General features: G+C 39.8%; 1 protein-coding gene across 1 annotated transcript in view; it reads left to right on the top strand.

The window, feature by feature from the left end:
• The window catches only part of SPAG17 (sperm associated antigen 17), a gene marked incomplete at its 5' end in the record, with an annotated part of 110308 nt that overhangs the window by 79271 nt on the left and 3771 nt on the right, over nucleotides 1-27266 (top strand). The window contains 17 exons of the mRNA XM_082751974.1: nucleotides 687-831; nucleotides 3814-3968; nucleotides 4377-4553; nucleotides 5752-5879; nucleotides 6913-7043; nucleotides 8695-8822; nucleotides 9217-9399; nucleotides 12043-12156; nucleotides 14581-14626; nucleotides 16930-17032; nucleotides 17437-17490; nucleotides 18605-18707; nucleotides 19341-19437; nucleotides 20749-20847; nucleotides 21650-21801; nucleotides 22269-22438; nucleotides 25972-26032. Of these exons, the coding sequence (XP_082608100.1) occupies nucleotides 687-831; nucleotides 3814-3968; nucleotides 4377-4553; nucleotides 5752-5879; nucleotides 6913-7043; nucleotides 8695-8822; nucleotides 9217-9399; nucleotides 12043-12156; nucleotides 14581-14626; nucleotides 16930-17032; nucleotides 17437-17490; nucleotides 18605-18707; nucleotides 19341-19437; nucleotides 20749-20847; nucleotides 21650-21801; nucleotides 22269-22438; nucleotides 25972-26032 (2046 nt within the window). The remainder of the gene's footprint in view (nucleotides 1-686; nucleotides 832-3813; nucleotides 3969-4376; nucleotides 4554-5751; nucleotides 5880-6912; nucleotides 7044-8694; nucleotides 8823-9216; nucleotides 9400-12042; nucleotides 12157-14580; nucleotides 14627-16929; nucleotides 17033-17436; nucleotides 17491-18604; nucleotides 18708-19340; nucleotides 19438-20748; nucleotides 20848-21649; nucleotides 21802-22268; nucleotides 22439-25971; nucleotides 26033-27266) is intronic.

Genomic DNA, 27266 nt, shown 5'->3' with positions numbered 1-27266 from the left:
ACGGAGGGGACATCCATATCTTCTCTGGGCAAACTGTTCCAGTGCCTCACGACACTCACAGTAAAGAATTTCTAACCTAATATCTAATCTAAGTCAGCCCTCTTTTAGTTTAAAGCCATGACTTCTTGTCCCATCACTCCCTGACAAAAAGTCCCACCTAAGCTTTCTTGTAGGCCATCCATAGGTACTGGAAGGCCGCTATAATGTCTCACTGGAGCCTTGTCTTCTTGAGGCTGAACAACCCCAACTCCCTCAGCCTGTCTTCATAGAAGAGGGGCTCCAGCCCTTTCGTCATCCTCATGGCCATCCTCTGGTCATGTTCTAATACGTCCTTCTTGTGCTGGGAGCCCCAGAGATGAACACCGTACTTCAGGTAGTCATCAGTCCAGCTGCTCATTGACATAGAGAGTAGTAATTAAGCCCCTGTCTGTAGCACCAGTCCTTAACCATCTATTGATTTGCTTGATTTGACTGTTCTTTCAATACATCATAAAGATTTTATTACACTGTTACTAATACAAAAGCTGCAGATTTTGAAGGAAATGTAAATCCTCGGTGTCTGAACTAGATAAAGTTGTATTAGTCCAGCTTGTTCAGAGTTTCAATACATATCATCTTGTATTACTGTTGTTGCTGTTAGAGGTATCTCAGTGCTAATATATGTCCATATTCCTTCATTCTTTCAGGTTATGACTGTACGAGATGATGAAGTGATAATCGTTGAGAAGCTGGATGGTAGCAGAGTAGTAGATCATGCCGATGGTACTAGGATCACAACTTTTTATCAAGACTGCAAAGAACTTTTTGTGCCTGAGGATAGTGAGGAAACAGGTAAAATCAAAAGGGGTGCACTTATCTCTGCTTTATCTTGTTTCATAATTGTCAAAATATACTTATGAAGGCTCATGCTAGTAGCTTAGATAACAAATCCAATGATGCAGTGTAGGCTAGGTTTGCCTTTCTGGTCTTTTTTTTTTTTTTTTTCCATCAGCATTCATTGTAAAATTTACACTGCAGCAAAGAAGTAAATTTCCTTCTTTCCACTTACATATTTGTGTGACCCACCTCACCATGTGAACACAGTGCCTGAGAGTTCTGTTATTTTCATTGCCCTCCCTACACCTATCCTGATATAGCATGTAAGTTGATTTGAATCTTAACTGAATATATGTATAAGGACTGGGGCATCCTTACAATCCTCAGACAAACCGTGGACTTCACAACCTTGGAGATATTCAAAATTTCATTGAATATGGCCTTGGAAAATGCCCCATGTAGATACATTTGCCTGAAACAAATGAGGCTAATGGTCATCCATGTTTCTTCTGGCTGGCAGTGTATTCTGTATGCTTCCTTCAGTTGCTGGACAAGTTCTGTCTTCTGTAATTAATATGAAGTGTATATTGACTGTGTTGGTCTCAAGCCGACAAACTGTTCAAACAAAGTAGGAAGTTCTGGTTGCACAGGGAAAGATAATTATTCAGTTAACAGTGTGGAATTTTAAAAATTAAAACAGTGACCTGTCTATTCAATGGGAAAGCAGTGGCCAAATTAACACACCAGGTCGATTTGCTTTCTATCACTTGTGCTGCTGAACAGGAATTCCTTCGCATCCTAGAGCATGTATCACAGGCGTTAAGTACTTCAGTGATCCAACTTGTTTGTTACAAATATCCAGATCATTATGTTTAGTTACATACCTGATAAATTAGAATGTAGTCACCTGGCCATCCTTAGATGAATGGACTCGCTGAGGTGATCAGCTCTGGTGCGGGTGGGTTTCACAGCAGAGTCAGGGATGGTGGTGTACAGGGGGGTCTCCTGAGCTGGGGAAGCCCCAGGGGAGCACAGAGACCCACCAGGGGCCAGCAACTCACACAAGCAGCTGACGAGGTGTGGGCACAACCAGTAGTAATGGCAGCCACCACATAAGCAGCCCCTAGGGAGCACGGCAAACAGGGTGGGCAAAAAGGGCATGGTGTGGCAGTTGGCATGGCAGTTTGGGTGGGAGGGCATCCCTTTGAGGAAGGGCCATCCCACTGGCCAAAGAGGGAGGTGACAAGTACACCTTAACCCTGCACCTGGATCTGCACAGTCCACGGGCACTCACCCTACCTGATTCTCAACGCAGAACGGTGGGCAAAGGCTGTGGCACTGGCTGCACCATCTACCCCAGTGGTGGCTAGTGCCTCTACCCAGACAGAGCTACTGAGGGGTGAGACAGCAGTGCAGACCTCTGACTACTGAAGTGCCTGGATCTTTCCTTGGGGCAGGGACAGGTGGCAGACCTGCCTGCAAAAGTTGTGCCTAGGAGGATGACCTGCACCAGGTGGCTGAGCTGCAGGAGGCAATGACAAGGCTGTGTAGCATCTAGGAGGCTGAGGAGGAGTTAGACAGCTGGATCCTAGCGTAGACTGCAAAGAACCAAACAGCCTGAAATTCCCTCACTGCCACTCACAGAAGGGAGGGGGGGCAATAACACAGCAGAGTGGAAGTTGGCAACAACAGGGACCAACAGGAGAGTCTTCCCCCAAAGCCTGAGGTGCCCTTACGGAACTGCTTCACCCCTCTGCTGACTGAAAAGAAAAGACCCATTGCAGGGAGGGTGGAGCTGAGTAAGACAGATTGGTTTGCTCCCTTCATATCAATTAGTCCAACTAGGAAAAGGTGACAAGTGATAGTAGCAGGAGACTCTCTTCTGAGTGGTACAGAGGCACCCATCTGCTGACCTGATCCGCTCTTGAGAGTAGTCTGCTGCTTACCAGGTGCTCATATCAGGGATATCACCAAGAGAATGTCAAGCCTAAGGACTGTTTGCTGCTGCTGTTTAACACCAGTGATGGTGTTAAACTGGATGCCACTGATGCAGCCAGGAGCAGCCTGTGAAGTATCAAAAGGGATTACAGAGCACTGGGAGCAGCAGTAAAGGACTCAGGAGCAGAGGTAGGTTTTTTCAGCAGTTCTGCCAGTTAAAGGGAAGGGGATTGAAAAAGCCGGTTAAATCTGGCAAATAAAAAGATGGTTACAGGACTGGTGCCACAAACAGGGGTTTGGTTACTACCCTCCAAGTGAATGAGCAGCTGGAGTGATGACTACCCAGACTACCATGTTCAGCTCTGGGGCCTACAGAACAAGGACATGGACCTCTTAGGACATGGCCAGAGTAGGGCCATGAGGATGATGAAAGGGCTGGAGTCCCTCTCCGATGAAGACAGGCTGAGGGAGTTGGGGTTGTTCAGCCTCAAGAAGAGAAGGCTCCAGTGAGACATTATAGTAGTCTTCCAGTACCTAAAAGAGGGCCTACAAGAAATCTGAGGAGGGACTTTTTGTCAGGGAGTATAATGATGGGACAAGGAGTCGTGGCTTTAAATTAAAAGAGGGCAGATTTAGATTAGACATTAGGTTAGAAATTCTTTATTGTGAATGTCATGAGGCACTGGAACAGGTTGCCCAGAGAAGTTGTGGATGCCCCTTCTGTGGAAATGTTTAAGACCAGGCTGGATGGGGCTTGGAGCAACCTCGTCTAGTGAAAGATGTCCCTGCTGATGGCGGGGAAGTTAGAATTGGATGATCTTTAATGTCCCTTCCAACCCCTACCATTCTATGATTCTATGAATCTTCCTATATTCAGTAGAGAGTTCAAAAATTCAAAGGTTGCATAATGTTTACACAACAAAATTATATGATAAAGGATGTTATCAAAAGTTTGACGGTCTTTTACTGATCAGCCTTTTGAGAGAAAATGCAAATTGAATCCTGACACTGTCCTATGGTTCATTTACTCCAGTCTAGTTGTTCTGTATTAATTCTTAGATGAACTCTCAGAAGCCATTACAAAGAAAGTGAAACATGTACGAGTAGAAAATCCCAAGTTTGCTACTGTTACAACAAATTGTGAGGACGGTTCTTGTTGTACCATCTTTGGAGATGGGACATCTGTTACAGCAAGGCCACAGGGAACATATCAGGTGGGAGTTGTTATACTTCGTGACAGTGATATTTATCTGTGTCCAGAGTTCCCCACCATCAGCTTTTCTCACCTTGACTATTTTAACTCCCTTCTCTGTAGCCTTCATGAATTGTATGAATCTCTCTATTTTATACTCTGCCAATGTTTAGATAGTTACTCACAGCTGTAGATTTATTTCACAATCTTAAATTATTTTCCAAAGTTAAAGATTTTACAAAGACTAGCATCAGCTTACTCTTTCATCTTCCTTCTTCCTCTCCCTCCATTCCCTCAAAACTGTATAATTCAGTAGTAATGATCTGAGAGCTCTCTTCTTGATTTGCACCTGTTCTTTATTTTTATGCTATATCTAAGCTGAACATTTCACCTTTGAGGACTGAAACTCATCACTTTTTTCCTGTGATAGGTTTTACCCATCAAGACAGGTTCCCTTTTCATTGATGAAGATTGCACAGCAGTTTATACCCATGAAGTTTACAATTTTATCAGCAAGAAGGAAGGAAAACAAACAGGGAGATATGTTATGAAACACACTTCCAGCACTATTTGTGAGATGATGGATCCTGAAGGAAATCTTTTCAAGGTAAAATACATGGAAGGAAATGAGTTTCTGCATTTTAGGTAATTTTATCTCATAAACATTTTTCAAAGTTAGTTTGTAGCCTTCTAGTACTAATTTTTAAAGTAGCCTAGCTAGCCAGAAGGAACAGTTCCTGAATCAGATCTCTGAAATGTTCTTGAGAACGTGACAGTTCTCAGGTTTCACTTTTTTGGTATTTCCCCACTCTAGAGAGGTTGAAATAAAACACATGGTCTACAGTTTACTTCACCTAGCTGTAAAGCTATCTTAATTATCAACTCATATCAAAAAAAAAAAAAAAAAAAAAAAAGCTCTGCAAACAAGGATTAAAAATGAGAGAGAGCATTGGCTTTTCAGAAGATCCATAGAAACACACTAATCTGCCTGGTAAGGCAAATATTGTTGTAAAATTCAGTCTTTAAATTCACACTGTTTGTGCTGTGATCCTTGCACACCTAAGACATGCTTTTGAGCTAGGTTAGTACTTATCTTTGAGTTCATTTAAGTGTCTGTGATCCACATACTGTTTTCCCATTAAAGGTTCTACTTAAAGGTTCTAAATGTGACATCCGATTGAAATCATTACCATTTCTCTGAATTATGTGTTGTTTATAACCACATGCTCTGATAAATCTGATATAAAGTACACTAAAGAGGATATAGAGGGGTTTTGAACTTACATAGTTTGGCACTGAGACTTCCTTGGATATACATTGGCATTATACATTATACATTATACATTATATATATATATATATTATATATACATATATATACATTACATATATATATACATATATATACATTATATATTATACATTATGTGAGAAATATCCCCAAAATTTTGTAAGACAAGGTCTCTTTTTAACTAATTTATGCACAATTGCAATGGCATGCATCCTGCAAGTAGGAGCATGCAGAAGAAGTGTGTCATAGTCCTATGTCCCTTGCTACCTGATGCTTGATTTCTTGCTAGGTTTCCTCACTGGCTGAGTACTACAGGTTCACAACCTACACAATACTTATAAATATGTTTCTCTTTTTACACTTTTTTTTTTTCCTGTGAATTTCAGGTTTCTTAACCTGAAATATATTTTTTTTTGTCTCTTTCACTGGGATAGATCATATTACAGTCCATCAGCAAGTTACTGTTTTAAATAAATCATGAAACGCAAGTAATTTTATATAATTTCAATTATAGGTCATGGCTGATGGCAGCACATCTGTGGTTGTTCCTAGCATTGGCTCTGACAATAAGGAGAACAGGAGTTCGGTATCAGTACTCCCAGAAGATAAGAAACCTGTCATTTATGATGAGCATGTCCCCAGGTAAACAGCATGAGTTCAGGTTTTGTAGACTGGCATTTTCTTTGTTCAGTACTGTGTATCTACACATTTGATGTCAACTTCTTGAAGTTCCATTTTCTTGTTTTGTCATCACAGTGCTTTTTAATTTTTGCCATCTTGAAAAGAATGCAGTCTGAAAGCCATTGGATTTGATTGGCGTGGTGCGTTGGCATTGGCTAGCTGACAGACACCCACTCAGCTGCTTGCTCGTTTTCCCTGCTTGACAGGACAAGGGCTGAAAATAAAATGGAAAAGCATGTGGGATAAATACAAATTGCGTAACAGTTACTGTCATGGGCAAAACAGATTCAGCTTAGGGAAGAATAACATCATTTATTGCCAGTTAAAATAGAACTGGATGGTGAGAAACAAAGACAAACTAAAACACTTTCCAACCCAACCCCTTATTTTTCCCCAGCTCAACATGACTCCTCCACTTCCACTCCTTCACGCACCATGAGTGGTACAGGTGTATGGGGAATGGAGGGTGGTGGTCAGTCCATAACAGTTCCTCTCTGCCTCTTCTTCTTCCTCACACTTCTCCCCTGCTACAGTGTGGGTCCTCTCCATATGCTGCAGTCTTTCAGGACAAGTCTGCTCCAGTGTGGGCTGTCCACAGGCTGCAGTTCCTTAAGGGAATATCCACCTGCTCCACCATGGTCTCCTCCATGGGCTACGGGGGAACTTCTGCTCTGTCACCTGCAGCACCTTCTCTCTCTCCTTCTCTGACACTAGTGTCTGCAAGGTTGTTTCCCACACTTTTTTCCTGACTCCTCACTACCTGCACAGCATTCGACCCTGTCTTAAATATGCTTTCCCAGAAGAGGGTCCAGGTTGGCTTCTGGGCTCAGATGTGCCTGGAAGCTGGGGCCGTTGCAGCCAGATGGAACCATCTGTGTCCAGCATGGGGCAGCCCCAGCCTCTCCTCACAGAGGCCACCCCTGCAACCTCCCCCAGTGCCAATACTTTGCCTCCTATGCTCAATACAATCGGAGTTGTGTGGCTGGCTCTCCAGGTTCTTTGTCATCCACACGGATGGTTCTGGAACTGAACTCCTGCGGCGCAAGGATGTAGAAGAGTATCTCGCTGAGGCTTCCAGTGATCCAGCTGCTGTAGTCTTGAGGGAACCTGTGCAAGAACATCCAGGTAGGAAAACTTAATTTCTTTTCTGATAATCTAGTAACAGAAAAAAAAAATACAAAGGTGGTATCAGAAGTGTCAAAATTCTTATTTGGAGAGGAAATTTGAAAAAGTTTTTCCCCACATAGACAGGCATCCAAACTTCTGGCAGTGAAGCAAAGGGAAGGAGCTTGTGCAAAAACTCTGGGAAACAGAATTAAATGAATGACATTTTGAAGGGATCAGTGGAGGAACAGCTGGCATATCTTTTTCCACTCTCAGATAAGCACACAAAAGCATTTACCAAATGCATAATTCTCTGTGTGTTTCCATCAAAAATATTAAATATATTGCAATTTTCATTTAATGATATAGTTGGTTTATCTATGAAGACAGTGATGTTCTGTTGTTGACCATTAGTCTAGCTGTTGGAAAGAATAAATATATGTTATTGAGAAACTGGAAAAATATGACTGAAATAGGAGAAGCCAATACAGGGTTGGTATGTGGTACCAACCATCCCATTACAGCAACGCAAGAATTTACAACCTGAAATGTCTGTTTGTTATTGTGAAGTTAGTTAGAGATACTGTGTTTCTATAAATATACCAGGGCATAACAGGTAGATTCTTATATTAAACATATCTTGAAAAAGACAGAAATATATGGTTCCCCTAGATGTTGGTGATGATAGTAATGACCAGTTCCTCCCCACTGTATAAACTGACTGGAATAATTTTGTCATGGGAAAAAGAAAAGAGAAAGGGCACTGAGAGGCCCAAAAAAAGACAGGGGAAGTGGAAATCTCAGGAAGATGGAGAAGATGCATACCAGTGAAAATCCCAGCCAAGAAAACCTGCTTGCAACCAGCAGTCATTTGTAATGGTGGCAGTTCAATATTACCTCCAAGGAAAATGACTTTCATGAAAGTATTCCAATCACAGGTTAAGAGAAAGATAGAGGAAGAGTTCCAGGTTCGAGGTTTTCTTTGGATCCAGCTGTTATAGGATGCTCTTCCAGACTTCATACTCTGCCTTTCCACCATTTGAACTGATTCCCACACCATTTGAACTGATAATGAAGCTTTACAATTTTGAATCATTGTAACAAAGTACCTCAGTGGCAATATCAGAAGTCCAACAATGGGGTAGATAAGATTAGATTAAGTAGACTTTGGGTTTGGGTAAGAAAAAATATTTTGAAAAACTTCAAAATTAATCAGAACACTAAAAAGAGATGTTAATTTATCTCTGATGGAATCCATCCAGTGACCAGATTGTTACGTATAAATCACAGTAAAAAATTATGTTTATTCTGAATATGATGTACATCTTTTGAGATTAGTATTCAGTAAACCTGGAGAATGGTCTGTTCTTCTTTGTTTGGGATATTGTACACACTGTACTACTGAGCTGTTACCCAAGACTCAAAGCAAGTAGTGTAGGCAGTCAGTTGTTAAAGATGGTCTGAGTAATCCAAAGCTGTCAGCTATTCTACAATCACCTCAAGCGATCCAATATTATCTATAGCCATGTGTATCATATTTTCACATTGAGTTTTACACCTGATAATAAGTTTCTTTATGCTTATGAAAGTATATTTTTTCTGGAGGTCTGAAACATTTGTCCATCATTTTTGGATTCAAATTGATTCTTACCAAAATATGCCTTTGAACCAGGTGTTTTAAGTATTACTGTCCTCCGCCCTTTGCTTGAAGCCTCCCCCTGGGTAATGAAGAAAGAACCAGAGAGTATTGTTCCTCCAAATCTTCAGACAAGTACTTGGAATACATTTTCTCCTCATGAGGTATAATTTTTCAAAACTGCCTTTTGCTATTTAAGCAATATCAGATGTTTGGTACAGAGGGGGAAGTGGAACTCTAAACAATGTGACATTAAGTTCAGTTTATTAAGCAAACAAAGCAAAAGGTAGGCAGTGTCAGGGAAAATCTAGTCAACTTGTGTTTCTTTTATACTCAATGAAGTACTACAGCAGTTTTAAGGAGAGTTCATTTTTCCAGATGAAGAGGTCATAGGATAGATAACTTGTGCCTAATGATCTACAGACTTGAATATCTGGATCTATGATGTTATAAACAGAGTATGTGCTTTTCAGCCAAGATAGGCATTACTAATATCTGTATTTAGCCAGTAATATAAATAGCCTCTTGCTCTTTTTCCTTGATCTTGCCTATGTTCAGACGAAGATCACAGATCCTCCAGTCAGAACGTATGTTTGGAAGGGTCTCGACATTGGATCCAAAAAGCAGACATGCTTGCCAGTACCTGTGCGAAAATGTCCTAATAAACTGCAAATCCGTCAGCTGTTCCAGTATCAGCCACTCAGTGATGAACTAAGAGAAAAGCTACAGCTTTCTCTCAAGGTAGTACAGTCATATTTGCTTCATTCTTACGATGAGCAACAGAGAACAGATAAATCAGGTGACATGAATTTATACACATCTGAGACGAGTTCTAATAATTTTGAAAAACATCCAGCATTTCATACATAGACAGGTACTCTAAGAAGAATGTATTTCTGAAGCAGCTCAACTCTCCTCTCCCATCCCTTTTGGAACCGACTTCTGTGCAAACACATGGGGTTCAGTCCAGTGCACATCATAGACAGTAGACTAACAAATAGTGTCTTTTCTGTCAGTATTGATATCTGTTACTTTTACTTTGCTTAGGGTTTATTTTCCTGCACAAAGTCTTGAAAATGTATATCTATAATGTTGTACAAATATTTCTAACCCACCATAAATCTAGTTAGCTTAGTGACTAAGTAAGTCACTGAAACAGTAGTCTTTGTTATCAGTTAGTTTTCATGGATCAGTACAGAATATTTCTTAAGTTCAAGTCTGAATTCCATCACGGTTCATGTCTAGCAAATAGCTGTGTAGCCTTTTGATAAAGTGCCTGTCCATCTCTCATTAGTGGTGGGTTCATAAAAAGGTAAAGGTTGCACCTCCTGTTTAAGCATTCTGAGATAGGATCTGAAAATTCCACTGTTGATCCTTACCGGCAGTTCCATACTTCACTTCTCTGTTGTGGTATAAACCACTGATTTATTTAATTCACACTGTGAAAATGCTCTTAAAACAGATTTTGGAGTTAAAAACACATTGTTTGCCAAGTAAAGAGTAACAAATTTACACATGTTCCATTACTTAATTATTTAACATATTTTGGTGATGGATTTGCAGACTGAATTTCAAAATTATTGGCATGTAAAATCTGTGAAGGTAGTAGCACATTGTAACTTGTCAGACTGTTTTTTCACATTATAAAATAATAGAATATCATTGACAGCTGTTCAGCCCTGGCATGGTTTGAAACATACCAATCTATCAGAATTAAATTTTATCCTTTTACAGTCTATTCATACAGTAAAATGATTCTTTAATTTGCATGCTGATTTTTCAATGGAAACACTCTAAAGAAAAAAGTTCCAGACCAAAATCCTAACTTAAGTCTCTCGATCAACCAGATCTGTTTTGGCTTTTAGAGAAAGAACACTGTGTTATGTCAGGAAGGAAGAACTGCAATTATTGGCACTGAGGTGACATTTGTAAATAACTGTATTAATCTGAAAAGGAAAAATCCTCATTGCTTATATATCAATGTCTAATTAATATATTTCTCCAGAAACAAGTATCTTAAATTTTTAGCCAAATACTCACTTTAGCAGAACCAAGTCAGTATCTAAAGAACAAGTTACTCTTCCTTCCACCATCCACTTGGAGAGGCATGAAGGAATGAAAATGAACTGGAACCAGATTACTTCTGCCAAACTTCTCCATTCATAAAACTCAGTATTGCATGTAGCTTTCTAGCAGGGTGGTGTGTTAGCACCACCCTCTGTAAGGACCCTTTTTTCCCTCCAACTAATCCTCTAAAGCATAAAGAAATGTGGACAAAGAAATGTCCTTTTCTTTAGCATTCTGTGATTTTGACAAAGTAAACTTGTCTGTAAAAGCAGAGTTTCAAACATTTTCTGAAGCTAATTTTTCAACCATGATGTTGTACATTTCCTTTTCCCTAATAGAGAACAAATGGAAAGGAGAGAGACCACAACCAGTGTTTGTTAGATCACCTTTTATTCATTAAGCAGATCTTAATAATATAATCAAATCATTATTATTAATAGCAGATATTTTCTCAAAGGAGGCTGTAATGAGGTGGGGGTTGGTCTGTTCTCCCACATGCCTGGTGACAGGACGAGGGGGAATGGGCTAAAGTTGCGCCAGGGGAGTTTTAGGTTGGATCTTAGGAAGAACTTCTTTACCGAAAGGGTTGTGAGGCATTGGAACAGGCTGCCCAGGGAAGTGGTGGAGTCACCATCCCTGGAAGTCTTTAAAAGGCGTTTAGATGTAGAGCTTAAGGATATGGTTTAGTGGGAACTGTTAGCGTTAGGTCAGAGGTTGGACTCGATGATCTTGAGGTCTCTTCCAACCTAGAAATTCTGTGATTCTGTGATTCTGTAATAGTTTACTCAGACACCTGCGTGCTCATTCATAATTTCCTTGCTGGTACAGCAGCTGGGAGGCCATCCCTGACTGCATACTGAGAAGCAAGGGGTCACAGTACTGCACCAGAGGATTCTAGGTAGCTCATCACCACCCTCTTGGATATGCTCCAAGTCACACAACTTATTGTGGATGCTAATGTGTGCTTGTGGCCTGCTAGAGATTCAGCAGATGCATGGTGCCATCAGTTTATCAGTTCTTGCAGATTCAACAGTATTGCTAGTCATGAGCGTTGATTAGACTTTGGCAAGATGTTACCTATTGCCTTCTTGGCACATACACCTCTCTTAGACCTCTTAGGTTTTTGTAACTATTTCTCCATAACTATTTCTCTAGATAACCAGTCACACACTGACACAGAAAGGGTCTTTATGACACTGAGAAGCACATGCATCCATTGCTTCTACAAACCTTTTTCTCTATATATGTGTCCATTAAGTCTACTTCTGCAAAGCATACATCTGCCTCTTTCTTGTTCTTTTTCCATTGTTCCACAAGGAATACATAGAAAACATTTTAAAACAGGAAAGTGAGCTGGAAGAGATGAATGTAAAAGAACCAAGAACAGAAGATGAAAAAGAGAATGCTGCAAATCTCCTTGATCTGGTTACGGTGAGAAAAAATATGTATATATAATTTTAAAGTGCTTCTTTCCAACAAATATGTTGTATTGTGTTGCAAGTGTCATCCTTAAAACACATCTTAATCTATTAATAGAATAGCAAATGTTTGGATAGCACAATGCCACCTCTGCTGTAGTTTAATGGTGAAGCAGGCCACACTGAGCATTCATCTGGACTACTGAACATCACTACTGCCATTCTGGTTAAGCAATGCCGAAAACAGCTTATGAGTTTAGCCTCTTCAGAATGATACATTCCCAAACACAAAGGCCAAAAATGACTGAAGTACTTGTGTCTCCCAGATTTAGGATGAGAATGTTTCCAGGCTGTTGTCACTCCAGCTAAGAAACTTGCCTTTTCAGTCACTGCAACCTCCATACCAAGAGTTAAAACCTGCTTTTGGGGTAATCCAAAAACAAACTGGATCATTATCTGGATAGGCTGCACCGATGGGCTGAGGTCAACTGCATGAAGTTCAACAAGGCCAAGTGCCGGGTCCTGCACCTGGGGCGCAATAACCCCAAGCAGAGCTACAGGCTGGGAGAGGAATGGTTGGAGAGCTGCCAGGCAGAGAAGGACCTGGGAGTGATGGTGGATAGTCGGCTGAATATGAGCCAGCAGTGTGCTCAGGTGGCCAAGAAGGCCAACAGCATCCTGGCTTGTATCAGGAACAGTGTGACCAGCAGGGCTAGGGAGGTGATCGTCCCCCTGTACTCAGCTCTGGTGAGGCCGCACCTCGAGTACTGTGTTCAGTTTTGGGCCCCTCACTACAAGAAGGACATGGAGATGCTTGAGCGGGTTCAGAGAAGGGCGACGAAGCTGGTGAGGGGCCTGGAGAAGAAGTCCTACGAGGAGCGGCTGAGGGAGCTGGGCTTGTTCAGCCTGGAGAAGAGGAGGCTCAGGGGCGACCTTATCGCTCTCTATGGGTACCTCAAGGGAGGCTGTAGCGAGGTGGGGGTTGGCCTGTTCTCCCACGTGCCTGGTGACAGGACGAGGGGGAATGGGCTTAAGTTGAGCCAGGGGAGTTTTAGGTTAGATGTTAGGAAGAACTTCTTCACTGAAAGGGTTGTGAGGCACTGGAACAGGCTGCCCAGGGAAGTGGTGGAGTCACCATCCCTGGAAGTCTTCAAAAGACGTTTAGATGTAGAGGTTAGGGATATGGTTTAGTGGGGACTGTTAGCGTTAGGTCAGAGGTTGGACTCGATGACCTTGAGGTCTCTTCCAACCTAGAAAATTCTGTGATTCTGTGTGATTCTGTGATTATTACTTGCCTCTGCCTGTATTTTGGGCACATATGCTCTGTTACTTTGCACAGCAAATTAGACTGTGAGAAGAAAAGGGAGAGGAATAGGAAAGGTGGGAAAAAGGAGAAGAGGGACTTGGAGTAGGAGTCAGGAAATGGTGAGGTGAGTGGGAGATGTGTGGTGAAAATAAACTAGAAAAGTTCACGCAGCAGAAGTGGGTGGGCATTAGAATGAATAAAAGAGACACTGTTTACATCTTATGTTAAGAATGATCATAGATGTAGTGGTCAGTTTGTTCTATTTCAGTTCTTTAAATCATTTATTTCCTACAGCTTTCTTTAAAATTTGTTATTCTGTGTTAACTCATATGCTATTTTTAATAGTTACTAAAGTGTTTTCTTTTTTAGTCTCATTTAGGAAATGTTTTTTATTTCCATTTAGTCAAATAATAAGCATATAGTGACTTCAAACATACTGAATTTAAAATACTGGCATTTGATTTAGTCATTTTATTGTAAATATTCACTACCAAATGATGTATCCACCTTTCAAAAGCAAATATATTCTAGCAAATGAACATTGTTTTAGGCTTAGAGTCCCTCCTCCCAAGTCTCCACTGTTCCTTCGCTGTTACAACCTAGATAGCATGGTCATAAGAACCCTGGCTTCCACTTAACTGTTTCAGGGCCAGTATGAAAATAAAGGAAATGTCTGAGTAAAAGTATCTCGCACCGCTCAAACACTTTACTATCAACCAACCTCAGGAGAGTTCCTCATTAATGAAACCTGCAAATTTCTGAATACAATTCCTATTGATTTGATTTCTTGTGTCCATGAGTTTTAAATCTGGTTCAAATCCTTTGCAGAAGATTTTGAGTTTGAATATGAACTGGCTTAATTGGTTTAATAAACAGCAACCATGTAAAATATGAAGCCACCTGTCAAGTGCATCATTAAGAAAGAAAAAAGTACCTGTTTAGACCAGGGAAGTAGTTCCTCGTTTCATTTTGTCCCAGCTCTTGTTTTCTAACACACTGAAATACCTTCATTCCTGTAGTCACATTCTCAGGTAACAGAGTAACACTTGTTTGGATTAGAAATCCTTTGAAGAGGATGCTATTGTGAGATCTGTTTCTCGCCTTGTCACAGTTATTTGTTCTTCATTTCAGTCCTTCCCTATATGGGAGAAGTCATCTGAAGATCTCAGTGCCAGAGGTAATAACAATTGAATTGAATCTTTTAAAACCATTGAATGCCATAGTAAATATTAAAGTACAGTAGTAGTATTTTGAAAGAAGTAACACAAAAGTGAATTAATCTGTATGCTACGTACATGCTTCCATCTCTTTCATTTTGAGCATGATTTGCTTAGGGGTTGGAACTAGATGATCTTTAAGGTCCCTTCCAACCCAAGCCATTCTATGATTCTGTGATATTCACAGGTGGTTAGAGCTTGTTAGCATCGATGATTCAGTACCTCTAAAAAAAACACTTCCTGTGTTTAGGTATGTGCATGTGTCACTTTGATCCACATTTCTGTGTGTACGCCGTTTTCTCAGGTATAAGAACTATGACACAGCTCTACTTGGTTAACTTTATACATATATCAATATTTCAGATATGTTTTTCAAAGCAACTGGGTACATCCTGGTTGTTAATTACATTTGAAAATCATGTCTCAAACAGTCATGTTTTGGTTCCGTCAGCCTTGTCTGAGGGAAAAGAAGGGCAAATGTACTAGAATCATAGAATATCCTGAATTTTCTGAGTTAGAAGGGGCCCACAAGATTATTGAGTCCAATTCTTGACTCCACAATGGACTACCTAAAAATTAAACATATGACTAAGAGCATTGACCAAGCACTTCTTGAACTCCAGTAGTCTTGGTGCCATGACCACTGCCCTGAGGAGCCTGCTCTAGTACCCTCATGTCAGTGAGGAGCCTTTTCCTAATATTGATTGGGTACTTTCCTAATATCCAATCCTTGTCGCGGTGTCATGCCATTCCCTCTGGTCCTGGTACTGTCCCCAGAGAGCAGATCTCAGCGCCTGGCCCTCCACTGCCCTTCATGAGGAAGCTGTAGACTGCCATGAGGTCTCCCCTCAGTCTGCTCTTCTCTGGGCTGAACAAAGTGATTTCAGCCACTCCTCATACATCTTCCCCTCTAGACCGTTCACCATGTCTGTTGACCTCCTTTGGACACTCTCTCATAGCTTTATATAATTCTTATACTGTGACACCAAAACTGCCCTAAGTACTGAAGGTGAGGCTGCACCAGCACAGAGTATAGCAGGACAGTCCCTTCCCTCAGTTGGCTAGCAGTGCTGTGCTTGATGCACCTCAGGGTACAGTTGGCTTTTTTGGCTGCCAGGGCACACTGCCTTGCTAAGAGTATTTCTGTTTGTTAAAAAAATATCAAAGCACAATATGCAATGTAAATGGAAACTGCTGCAAAGGCTTGCTACAGTTTTCTGATTTTAAAAATATAATCAAAACATGCTTCTAATATACCATTATTAACAAGGAAGATAAAGAGAAGATCTTTAAAAGAGGCAAAAATAGAAAGAAAAAAATAGAAGGAAAATACAAGTTATTTTATTGTTAAAAAGGTGACCTTTTTTTTCTTTTTTAAATTGCTATTACATAATTCCTAAAACACTAACAGATGTTGTCGTGATCAAATAGGATCATATCTCTCAAATACTCATATATCCTAAGTTTTGCCACAAAAATTTTGTTTGAACCAATAAAATTTCTTTGAATTCACAGTCTAGGTGCAAAGCTTGAAGTAAGCAGCACATTTTATAGAAGATGTAAGTAGACAGGGAAATTCTTTGTTAAAGCCCCCAAATTTTTCTGAGTCTTAAATATGGAAAGTTTGGCTTTTCTGCGTTGTACATGTTGAAGCAGTAGTTCCTTCCGTGAGAATATTGCTTGTGACTGTGAAGGCAGATACAATTAAGTACAACGTAAGACTGCTGAAAATAATAAAGGTACCTGAAAGCCCACATTATTTTCTTCACCTGGAGACAGAGACCTGGCATGTTGGTTTCCACTCAAAGTGACTGAATGCGAGCAACTTTTCCTATTCACAGGTATTTGATTTGTGTCTTGAAAGAACATAAATATATTTCAGGAAATACAGTGTGGAGGTTTGAGCTTAATATGCTTCTGTTTTTTTTCTACATTGAACTGAATTTTGCCTCTTATTCCACACTAATAAAGAATCTGTAATTGGCCTTTCTCATAAAATTGCTTATTGACTGTATAAGACAGAAGAATCCAGGTTTCTCTTCAACTGGCTCTGCAGTATTATCCTGGCAATAAATCTTTAATTTGATTAAAAGTACAGGGATGTAAATAATAAGGACTAATTTTATCTTCACTGCTTTTAAACCATAGGTTTTCATTAAATGTTAGAAAGAAGCATTAAAAATATATCCTTTTACATGTTATTCATAACAGTTACAAATGTTTAGGATAACACTTATATTAAGTAATATTCTATACTCTGCAGCTAACATAACTGAGCTATATGAACATGCAGTCGCTTCCCAATACCAGCATCACACAGAGAAGACAGTCACTAAGCAAACAGAGGAACAGGAGCAGAGTTTCAGGTAGGACAGACCAGTAAAAGCTGATGTAAATAACATGAAGGATGGAACCAAGCTGACTGTCATTAAGAACCAGGACCTAGATCTCTAGATACATATCACAATAGCTTTTCCTATGATTATTTTGTCCCTCTATGCCTCTTTTTCTTTATCTGAAAAATGTTTGAAAGTTTGTCGGAAAAGGATTTTGTGGGTTACTTCGGTTGAATAATACAATAAAAATTAGGAGTTGTGCAAACAATTTTGCTGCAAAATATACAAATCTAAGTCATGAGTCCTTAGTTAAAATTAATATACTTCATAAAGAGCATTTCTTTCCAGGGTTATCTTATAAATGTGTTTGTGCTTATAAAACATTATGCTAGTTTTCTCATTTTCACTTCTTTTTTTCCTTGCTGATCATTCAGCAAAAATGGACAAACATCAGCATCCAAATGGCAAAGCAAACTACAGGAGTACAGGTATGAGTATTAGTAGGACAGAAAGTTAATTGTTTTAAGAGCCAACTTATGTCTACATTTGGAAAGATTGTTATTGTTTTCACCATTCATTCACAATGAGAAACACAGCAATGTTTTCACACATTCATTCACAATGAACTTAAAATATTTTGACAGCTATTTAGGTCATTCACTGTATCTCAGATTATACAGAACAACCTGAAATGGTGATGAACTAGGATTATGATCTTTCTTGATTTTGTGAGAGGTTAAATAGCAATTGAAAACAACGTTCTTCCCTATTATTTCTTAATTACTTTCTAACTGACTTGCATGAGATAAATTTTTTTTAATGTATATAATTTCAAATTTATACTTTAATATAACATTTTCCACTATTTTGCATACAATTTAAAGAATATATATATATATATATCTGTATAGCCAGCACTGAAGAATATCATGTGCAGTTCTGGCTCTAAAATCAGCGTCAAAACTCTCAATAAGATTAAAAGGGTGAGGATTTCTGCAAGTCATTGAAACAATAGTTGTGTAATAGTGGACTAACTCAAGCTGAAAACATAAGTGGTCTTTATTCATGTGAGTTTTACCTTCAGAGGTTTGAACAGCTTTTTCTGAGTATCCACAGAGACATCAAGTTTTTCTGTTATAAAATGAGGAAATTTGATTAATTTTGTTTTATAAATTTAAATTTTTTTTTGCAATCATAATGCATTCGAAACACCAATCCTCAGGTTTAGATATTTGTTGGAAGGTTCAAAAGGCAATATACTGGCAGTCTTGGACACGTTCCACAAGATTTAGAGAACTGGAGCATGTTTGGAGGAGGAACTCTTTGGAGCAGTGAACCCACAATTTATACGCATTTTGATCAGCCCCTCCATAAATCAGTATCTGCAGAGGACTTTGTCTCTGCATGCCAGACTAGCCTCTTCTCAGTTACTACTGAGAAAACTGCAAGAATATTGTTCAATGTGATTAACCAGAAAACAAAATGCCACTTGCCACTCTTCTATTTCACAGTGTTTCAGACATAATACTGAAAAACAGGGTGAACTCGGTTATAATGCTTTTTTCTTTCTTTTCATTACTAACAATGACAAAAATTTCTTAGGAAAGAACTTGATGAAGAAAAGGAAACCTTAATGGCAATAAGAAACAAAATAATTCCTCCATATTTTGAATCAGAATGGGGCAAGGCATTTCTCTCAAAACAGGTAAAGGAACTGAAGACTAGATATGTTTATGTGAGGCCAGGTAGCTTCTGTCATCATCCCACAAAGACAGTTACGGTTTTACATCTCAGCCTCAAATTATCTCAATAAACTGTTACAGAGGACAGTTGTGGCAGAATTAATACTGGGAATTATATGCCCTTGTCAAAGGAAACATATCTTGGAGATGGTGTATATTTACTGAGTCCAAACTATGTAGATTCCTTATTTAAAGTCTGGAGACAGTCTGATTCAGAACAGATGCTGAACCTTGGGTCTTTTCATTCACCCCTTGAAACCTCTCTCTGTTAACTGGAAAAGAAATCAGTAAGATTAAACCACCCATGTTAACTGGAGGTGGCCTTGGGAACTTTCCTGTTGTATTCTCACCTGATCAATGCTCTGAGTATAAAGTATCTTCAAAAACATACTTTGGAATCCATGGTATACTTATAAGTACTATTCTTACTACTTAGGTTCTCCTTATTTATTTCCATTGCTTTTTTTTTTTTTTTTTTTTTTTTTTTTTTTGGGGGGGGGGGAGTAGGGGGAGAGGAGAAGGATGCTATTTTTGTTGTTTTGTTTTTTAGTGTTTCTGGTTAGAATACCTAAGCTCCCTTTCTTCCTTTTCTCTAGTTTCCTGATGTGGAAGCACTGTCTAAGGAGCTTCCTCCAGTTCCAAAAGTAGAAAGTGAAAATCTCCTTTTAGAGACAATCAAAAACCCCAGGACAGGTAATTTGAGCTCTACTGTCTGGTAACATTTTAATATCTTCTTTCTTGTATTATTCAGTTGTCTCATTCCATACTGCAGTTAAATTTAAGAATAAATTATCTGCCCATATGTATTCCGGCATTTTGATACATGAAGTGCTTGGACCACAATAACCATATCTATTCTTATACATGAAACACAGCAGCATTCCCTGACACTGAGATACATCAGTATGGACAAAGCTGTCTATGCTAGTAAATTCAGTCTCCTCAAAAAAGATGATCTTTTCCTTAGCCAAAACTCATTTACCCAACAGTATTTCTGGGGGGACTGCTCAATAGCACAGTCAATATCATTCTAGTGTTCAGCAATTTAACCATATAGATTAACACGTTTAAATATCTGGGAATGTTCCTGTTTGATCCACTGATACTGATGCAGTCTGAGACTTCAATGTTTCATGCATTGAAGAAGCCTTTACAGACAGGCACCACTGAATATAAAAGTACCATAGGCTTTGGATGCAAAGTTGAAGAATTGTGCTATGAATGTGGGGGTTGATGGATAAAAATTGCTCACGAAAACCTTAAGTGAAATAAACAATAGTCAGAAGTGGATGAGCAAGAAATGGGTGGCCAAGTTTGGAAACAGACTAGTATGAGTGCAGGAAAAAGCTGAGCAATGGTACAAATAGTGAAATTAAAGGGGAAGAGCAGAAACTTGGGGACTGGAGCAGAAAGGATGTGCAATAGGAAACATGCAGGGTAGTATAGTTTAGAAAAATACAGGGGGAAGCACATGAAGGCAGAGGAAGCAGTGACTGAGGGTAAGCAGTATAAGAGTAGATCATCTGAGGTTTAAGCTTCACAGCATTGAGAAGAATACTTCAGTTCTGTTTGAAAGGCATCTCTAGCAAGTACTAAGATGATGTAGTGAGATAAAAAGTTGTACACAGGAAAGAATCATGTTAGGAAAGCAGTCCTCCATGGAGTTTTATCAGACCCCTGCTAGTTCCCGTATTTCCTCCTTTTGCAGTTACCAGAAGGCCTGTGCTGGATTGTTCATTAGACTTTCCTGACTTATTTCTCAGTTAGCCAGAGAACAAGAAATAAAGTATCATAAGATACACATTTTTAAATGATCTTTGTTGCCTTGTGGAGCAAAATGTTACATGCAGAATTTTTGTAGCCCCCTCACGGTCATGTAAACAGTTTTCAAAGATTGTCTAAATTAAAGTGCCAAATACATTGGGATTTTTTTTCACGTGTTTATTAAAACAATGATGATTGTGAAAAACACTTGTCACAGTATCCCATTATTTTTTCCTTCAGTATCTGAGTGTCTTAACAGCACAAGTGATTCTTCACCTTCTCCTGGTCTTCTGCTGAAGACTCCTTCAAAGCATAGAAAAGGTTCCAGCAGCACAACAGGTAAGGCTGCCTTCCAGAGTGGTGTTTGGAGTAGGTTAATTTCTGTTGTCTTATAACTTGACAAAGTATGTACAGTAGAAATTTAAATACAACTATTTCTGTTCAGCATTCTGAAAGTGCATTTGAACACAACTGGCAGAAAGGAAGAACACTACAAAAATAATGGGAGAAACTCCCTCCGTTATCCTAGCAGACTGCTATAATAATATGGGTATGGTGGGGATGGCAGAACTGCAGACACAAGCAAGCTATAATTCCTCCCCTAAAACATTTCCATTGGCCATTGCTGTGCTCACTCTGTCTGTGTTATACAACGGAGCACAGTTCAAAGATGACAGGGCAGGGGCTTGGCTGATGACGTGGTAGACCATCTTAGCTCCGGAATCAGAAGTATACAGGTAACACACATGAATGAATTGTTGTATTCAAGATAATAAATCCTGCTAAGAGACAGGGATTACTAGCTAGTTGTGCTTACAGACTTGTACTGCTTTGGGACCTAGACTAGAATTTGTTGCTATGTGGACATACAGATTTGGCTTGACCAACCTGGGTGTTCATTGTGCAGTCTAGGCATGCCTTTGGAATAGTAATGTCCTCAAATTCAGTTTCAGTGCTTGGGGTTTTTGTACTTCCTCTTCTGTTTTTAATCACTTCCATAGGTGTTTGTATTTTCACTGCATGTTTCCACTGTGATGCTTCCAAACTATTATTAAATTTTAATTACTTGCTAGCATTTTTTTAAATGTACTTGGAATTTGGTGCTTAGTTTTTTGTGCTTTTGGAAATATTTTCTTTCTAGATCTAAGCAAGGCTGAAGGGTCACAAGAGATACCCTTTCAACTTAAAGTTCAGAGTCTGCTGGTGAATGTTGCAGGACAGCCAAGAAAAGAGAAAGTGAAATTACCATCATCACTCCAGGGAAGAAAACCAAACTCCATACCACATAAAAAGGTAAAATAGCATCTTTTTTGTTAATACTAATATTCTCTCAGTCATGTGTTTTGCATAAAATCTTCATTCTGGAGCAATACTGGACAATGTTTTGAATCTGTCTACTGAAACAATAGAGCTTACATTTTACACATAAATTTACTAGCCATTCTAAAAGTAGCTTTCTCCTCAGCTACTAGGGACCACAGGCACCCACATGAAAGCACTGGTTGCCAAAAGAGTATGCTCAGTTCCCCTGAGATAGCTCAGTGGCTTCCTGGTACGTCCAAAAACTCAAAGCACTATAAATTTGCAGACACTATTAGAAGTACTTAGCTTTGCTTCTTCAGTTAGGGTGCCTTTTTGTAATTTTTCAGCATGAGCGGGCAGAGGTTAAATGTAGGTTAAGTTAGGTTTAGTAGCTCTGAACCCAAGTTGTTGGCCACCAACTTTCTCTGTTGTCTAATACTTTAATTCTGTTTACAAAGATAGAAGATCCTGCCGCAGGAAAGGTCAACATATCTTCTCTTGCAACAACAAAATGGAATCATTGTGGCTTCCATCTCATTCCACCAAGAGTGACGTTTGGAGTACTAAAGGAAGGCTGCACCTATGCAACCACTGTGATTCTGAAGAACGTTGGTATAAACTTTTCAAGGTTAGTTCAAATTCTTAGTAACTTGTTTTACAACTGTCATAATTTGCACCACTTGTTAACTGTCAACCTTTTCATATGAGAAATATAAAACAACAAATATTATTTTTATATTTAGAATCATTGATAATGACTGAGTGGGTTGAGACAAGGTAATATTAGAAATACTTCAGCGTTATTTGCATATTATTGTTATTAGGAAGGTGCAAATCAGTAATGAACAGCAGGTCCTATATGCATAGGCCTAGCCCATAGCAGATGATATACTGGTTCTTACTGAAGTTCTGAGGTTTAGGGACTGGTATTATGTTTGGCTTTGCTGGAGTTGCTGCTGAATGCTGCCTGTCTGACAATCTAAATGGTCTGATTTGTATTCAGGCAGCCATGTCTTGAGCTGCATTGAGAAACAGATTCAGCGGATAAGGATGATATAAAGCATTTATTTGTGCACGTTTCCTTCACTCAGTATCGCCCCTATCAGTGAGTGAGAGAAGATAGCACTGCATTATGTTCCAGCATGGTGAGGATAAATCCATTTCTAGGTCTGCAGTCCAGCAGTGCAGTCAGCACTGCCTGACAAAGTACAGGAAGTTATCAGATTTACCCAGCTGCGGTTTAGAAGATATACAAATACAGTAAGAAAATGCTTATGACTGCTTTCTTACTGTGATAGACTTCCCCCTTGGGGTGACTGCACATATGTTTAATTTAATCACTCTTGCATAAGCACTGTTCCAGAGTTTTTACTTGATCAGCATTCAGGCAAGTGTGCTTATAACCCCTGTCCTCCCAGCTGCCACACACGTGACAGAAAAGAGGGCCAACCATGTTCCTTCCCCTCAGCTCGCTCAACTGTACTTGTCTTAGCTGTGCTATATGCACCTTGCTTTTTAGCACAAGGAAGAGCCTGCAATAATTGTCTTTGAGTACTACAGTTTTTGAGCTTCCAGCTAGGATTTGTCACATCAGCATAGCTTCAGTTGAATGGGTAGAATCCCACTGGCTAGTTTCAAGAATCGCAGTAGTGAGATTTTTTTTTCCATTTCAGATGGCTCCAAATCCCCAAAGCTAAAACCTGAGACTATTTTCTTTATAAATTCATCTGTTCTGAGATAGCTGTTCTTGCCAAAGTATGCCAATGTCACTTTCTTAATCCCACCTATCCTCCATTACACCCTGAAACTGGCAGTATTCCGTTTATACTCTCTATCAGGGAGTGTAATGATGGGACAAGGGGTAATAGCTTTAATCTAAAAGAGGGTAGATTTAGATTAGATGTAAGGAAGAAATTATTTACTCAGAGGGTGATGAGGGACTGGAACAGGTTCCCCAGGGAAGCTGTGTATGCCCCATCCCTTGAAGTGGTCAAGGCCATGTTGGATGGGGCTTGGAGCAACCTGGCCTAGTGGAAGGTGTCCCTGCCCGTGGCAGAGGGGTTGGAGCCAGGTGATCTTCGAAGTCCTTTCCAACCCAAGCAATTCTATGATTCAGCAGTTAACTGAAGGCTGCTGCTGTTTATGGTTGGGCCAGAGGATCATGGAGGTCTTTTCCAACCTTAATGATTCCATGACTCAGGCCTATCTCAGCCAGTTGTCCTAATGGACAGTTATAGACTACTCTCTCTGAATCACGGAGTAAGCCAGACTTGGACCATTCCTGTTGTATGGGCCTTTTTTTGTACTAGACCAACAGATCACAGGAGAGGGAGGCTAACTGGAGGCAGGGAAATAAACTTCCTACCATCACGTTAGCCTGGGTCATTCAAAACCTGATTTGTCTTTTTAGCATTCATGATATAGCTTTCAATTCAACATTAGCACTGATTAAGGAAAATAGAAAGGAAAGCATTAAATAGCCTTAGTCTTGGGTGTGCAAGTGTCACATCCCTGATGGCTGTACCTTCTAATATTGTATGTAATTTCTTCGGAGCATTCTTCACATGAGCAAGCACCTGTCAAACTTTGCTTTTCTGCATGCAGTCTGATGTCTTTGAAAAGACAATCAAGATTAAGTGTCACAGTGACACTATCTTAGCAGTCACAGCATCTCTTTACTATGGTGCCACAGAGCCAGAGTAACATAAACATAGAGCATTTACCTCTTATATTTGTTCTTCCTCTTTGAATTGCAAACTATCATCAAAACAGAAACTCAAGGGAGATACACCCAGCTGGAATCCTCCTGGTCTCTTGTCAACTAAGTCAGTCAACTGAGCACTTTAGAAAACTGTTCAAGACCAGCTGAGAGACTCTTATACAACTCCTTCCATCAGAATGGAGGAGGCTAAAATAAAATAAACCGAATTAGATGTGGTATCAAAGGGACATTTCTTCTTTAATGCACATTTCAGCATCATGGTGCATGCTGATAATAAATCAGTAGGTCATATATCAACATCATGTGGCTCAAGATGTGCATGTTATGTTCTTTAGATACATGCAAGAGCACTATATGGAGACAGTCATGGAAAATACCACCCTCATTCTGATAAATCCAGCTTAACCTTTAAGTCTTTTACTAGCTACTTGGAGAAGTGAACTAAGTGAGTAGGTGCTGCATGACAGCAGTACACACTGATGGGTTGGCTATTATGGCCCATGGCCACCATGTGCTGAAGCATTTTCCAGGACAGAGTCTGTAGTTTACATGTCTTACAAACTGTCTACACTGTTGCCTTTAGATAAGTCCAGTTTCTCTTAACAGCCAGCACTCCATGAATTACAACAGCCAGTTTATAATTCTGCCAGAGCTTTCCTTAAATTGGAGCCATGTACTGAGCATGCCTCTTCTACTACCTTTGCTTTATCACCTTCTTCTGTAAGAACTGGTAACTTGTTCAGGTGGAAATGAAAATCACAGGGTAAAGTTAAAAAGTTTGTTTGTTAGGTTTTTACAAGCCAGAGCCACAACAGAACATAACTATCTGCATAGTGTTGATTAAGCAAAGGGACAAGGGAATGTCCCATCACAATGATCTGGAGCAAGGGAAGTTGCACGCACGTGGCAAAAGGACTGCACAGATATGAAACAATCAATGAGAAATGAAACAAAACTACTGCCTTAGTGGGTACCATGAAATTAAAGAGGCTCATTTACGTGAAATATATACCAGGATCGTGCTTTACAATAGAATCACATCAAACCACATCAAACAAAGATCAGTAAGGACTTCTGGGTGTGCAATACACAGGTGTTTGTGAAAAAGATGTAAGTTCAGCTTCCTGTGTGTATCCAGGCTTAGGCTGCAGATGTTTCACGTCCTGTTTTAAGGACAAGGCAGAGTAATGAGCTCTTTGGAGACTTGCTTTGGCCCATTAAACTGCTGCTTTGGTTTTTTGGTAGAAGCCTGAGCCTTGGCTAGAAGCCCAGGAATATTGCTGTAACCAAAGTTGTACATTGTGATGGGAAGGATGATCTAAAAAATTCTGCTGTCATTTACACAAGCACAGGAAAAGCAGATGGCCTGCTTCCCAGCTGTGCACTCTGCTTTCTTGAAAGAGATTCTAGCAAAACTGATTCTCTTCCTATTCTGACAGGTTTCGGGTGAAGCAACCACCTCCGCACACCGGACTGAGCGTGATGTACACACCAGGACCTGTAGGTTACACAAAAGATCTTTTGTTTTAGGCTAGACTCACATGGCCCTCAGGCCATCTAGAGATCCTCCCATATCAGCTGTCTGGGAATAGAGCAGGCAGTTATTTTGTTATAGTTATACATATGGTTATATATTCAAATAACTTGAAAATTATTTGAAGTGATGCTACCTTCTGCTGTCTCCGTTGCCTTCTACCAAGGGCCCTATTTTGCCCTGAGACTCCAAGTCTCAAAGCCTGCCCCAGAATGCAGAGAAATAAACATGCTTAATTCGGTGGAAAGCAGAAGGTCAAGCACCAAGGTTAAAGAGGGATTTTTTGATGCAGACTGGATACTCTGCCTCTACCTCCAAGTTTTTTCATGGCTTAAGGTATTTGTTATAGCTGCTCTGTCTTATGCCTGCACCTTTATGCCCACCCTTATACCTGTAAGAGTTCAACCTAGTGAGCTGTTGCCTTAGCTATTCTTTTGCTTGCAACTATCCTCCACCTTATCCCCTTTTTATCCATCTATTTTTATTCAACCACCCTCTGCCTTATCTTCCACCTATCCTCTTTTTATCTAGCAGAGCACCCGCAGCATGTGGAATTGTCCCATTAAGTAAAAAGCTTTCTTACTTTCTGCTTTACTTTAGTCTCTCTCTTCACTTGCATGTTATATGTGAACAAATCCTGTTCAGATACTTGGGCCAGTATCCAAACAGCACCCTGGTAAATACCCATCAATATCCTTGTCCATGCTTTTACAGGCATGGAATAAAGAAGCAACACCTTTTGCAAGGAGTCAGTGCTAGAATACAAGTTAAATTTTCTAGTCCGGAGCCCCTGCCACAATCTGACACTTAAGAGGGCTAAAAGAATTTCCATTCTCTTTTCCCCTCCACACATCCATTCATTTGTCATCTCCCCTTTCTCCCTCATCTCTATGCGCTTTTTCATTCTCTCTCAGCTGCCCTCAATTCCCCTTTTCCCTCTGAAATCTAAAAGAAGATTTAAGGGGAAAAAAATGCAAAGAGGTAAAAAGAACACATGACAATTTCCTTTCAATCTGCAATGTGAAGAACCACTGTTTTGTGCAGACCTTTTTAGTGAAGCAGATACTCAGTAACTGGCAAGCACAAGCATTTGTGCTGGGCACAACTGAAGATGACTCAAAGACACAGAAGTCTTTGATTTCATCAGAAAACACAGAACATGAACCAACTGTAAGCATTGCTGGAGGGGGCTATGAATGA

This window comes from Aythya marila (genome assembly GCF_965140915.1).
Source record: "Aythya marila genome assembly, chromosome: 1".
NCBI classification, from domain to species: Eukaryota; Metazoa; Chordata; class Aves; order Anseriformes; family Anatidae; genus Aythya; species Aythya marila.
Note: the sequence above shows the minus strand (reverse complement) of the source record. Positions and strands in the feature narration are given on the sequence as shown.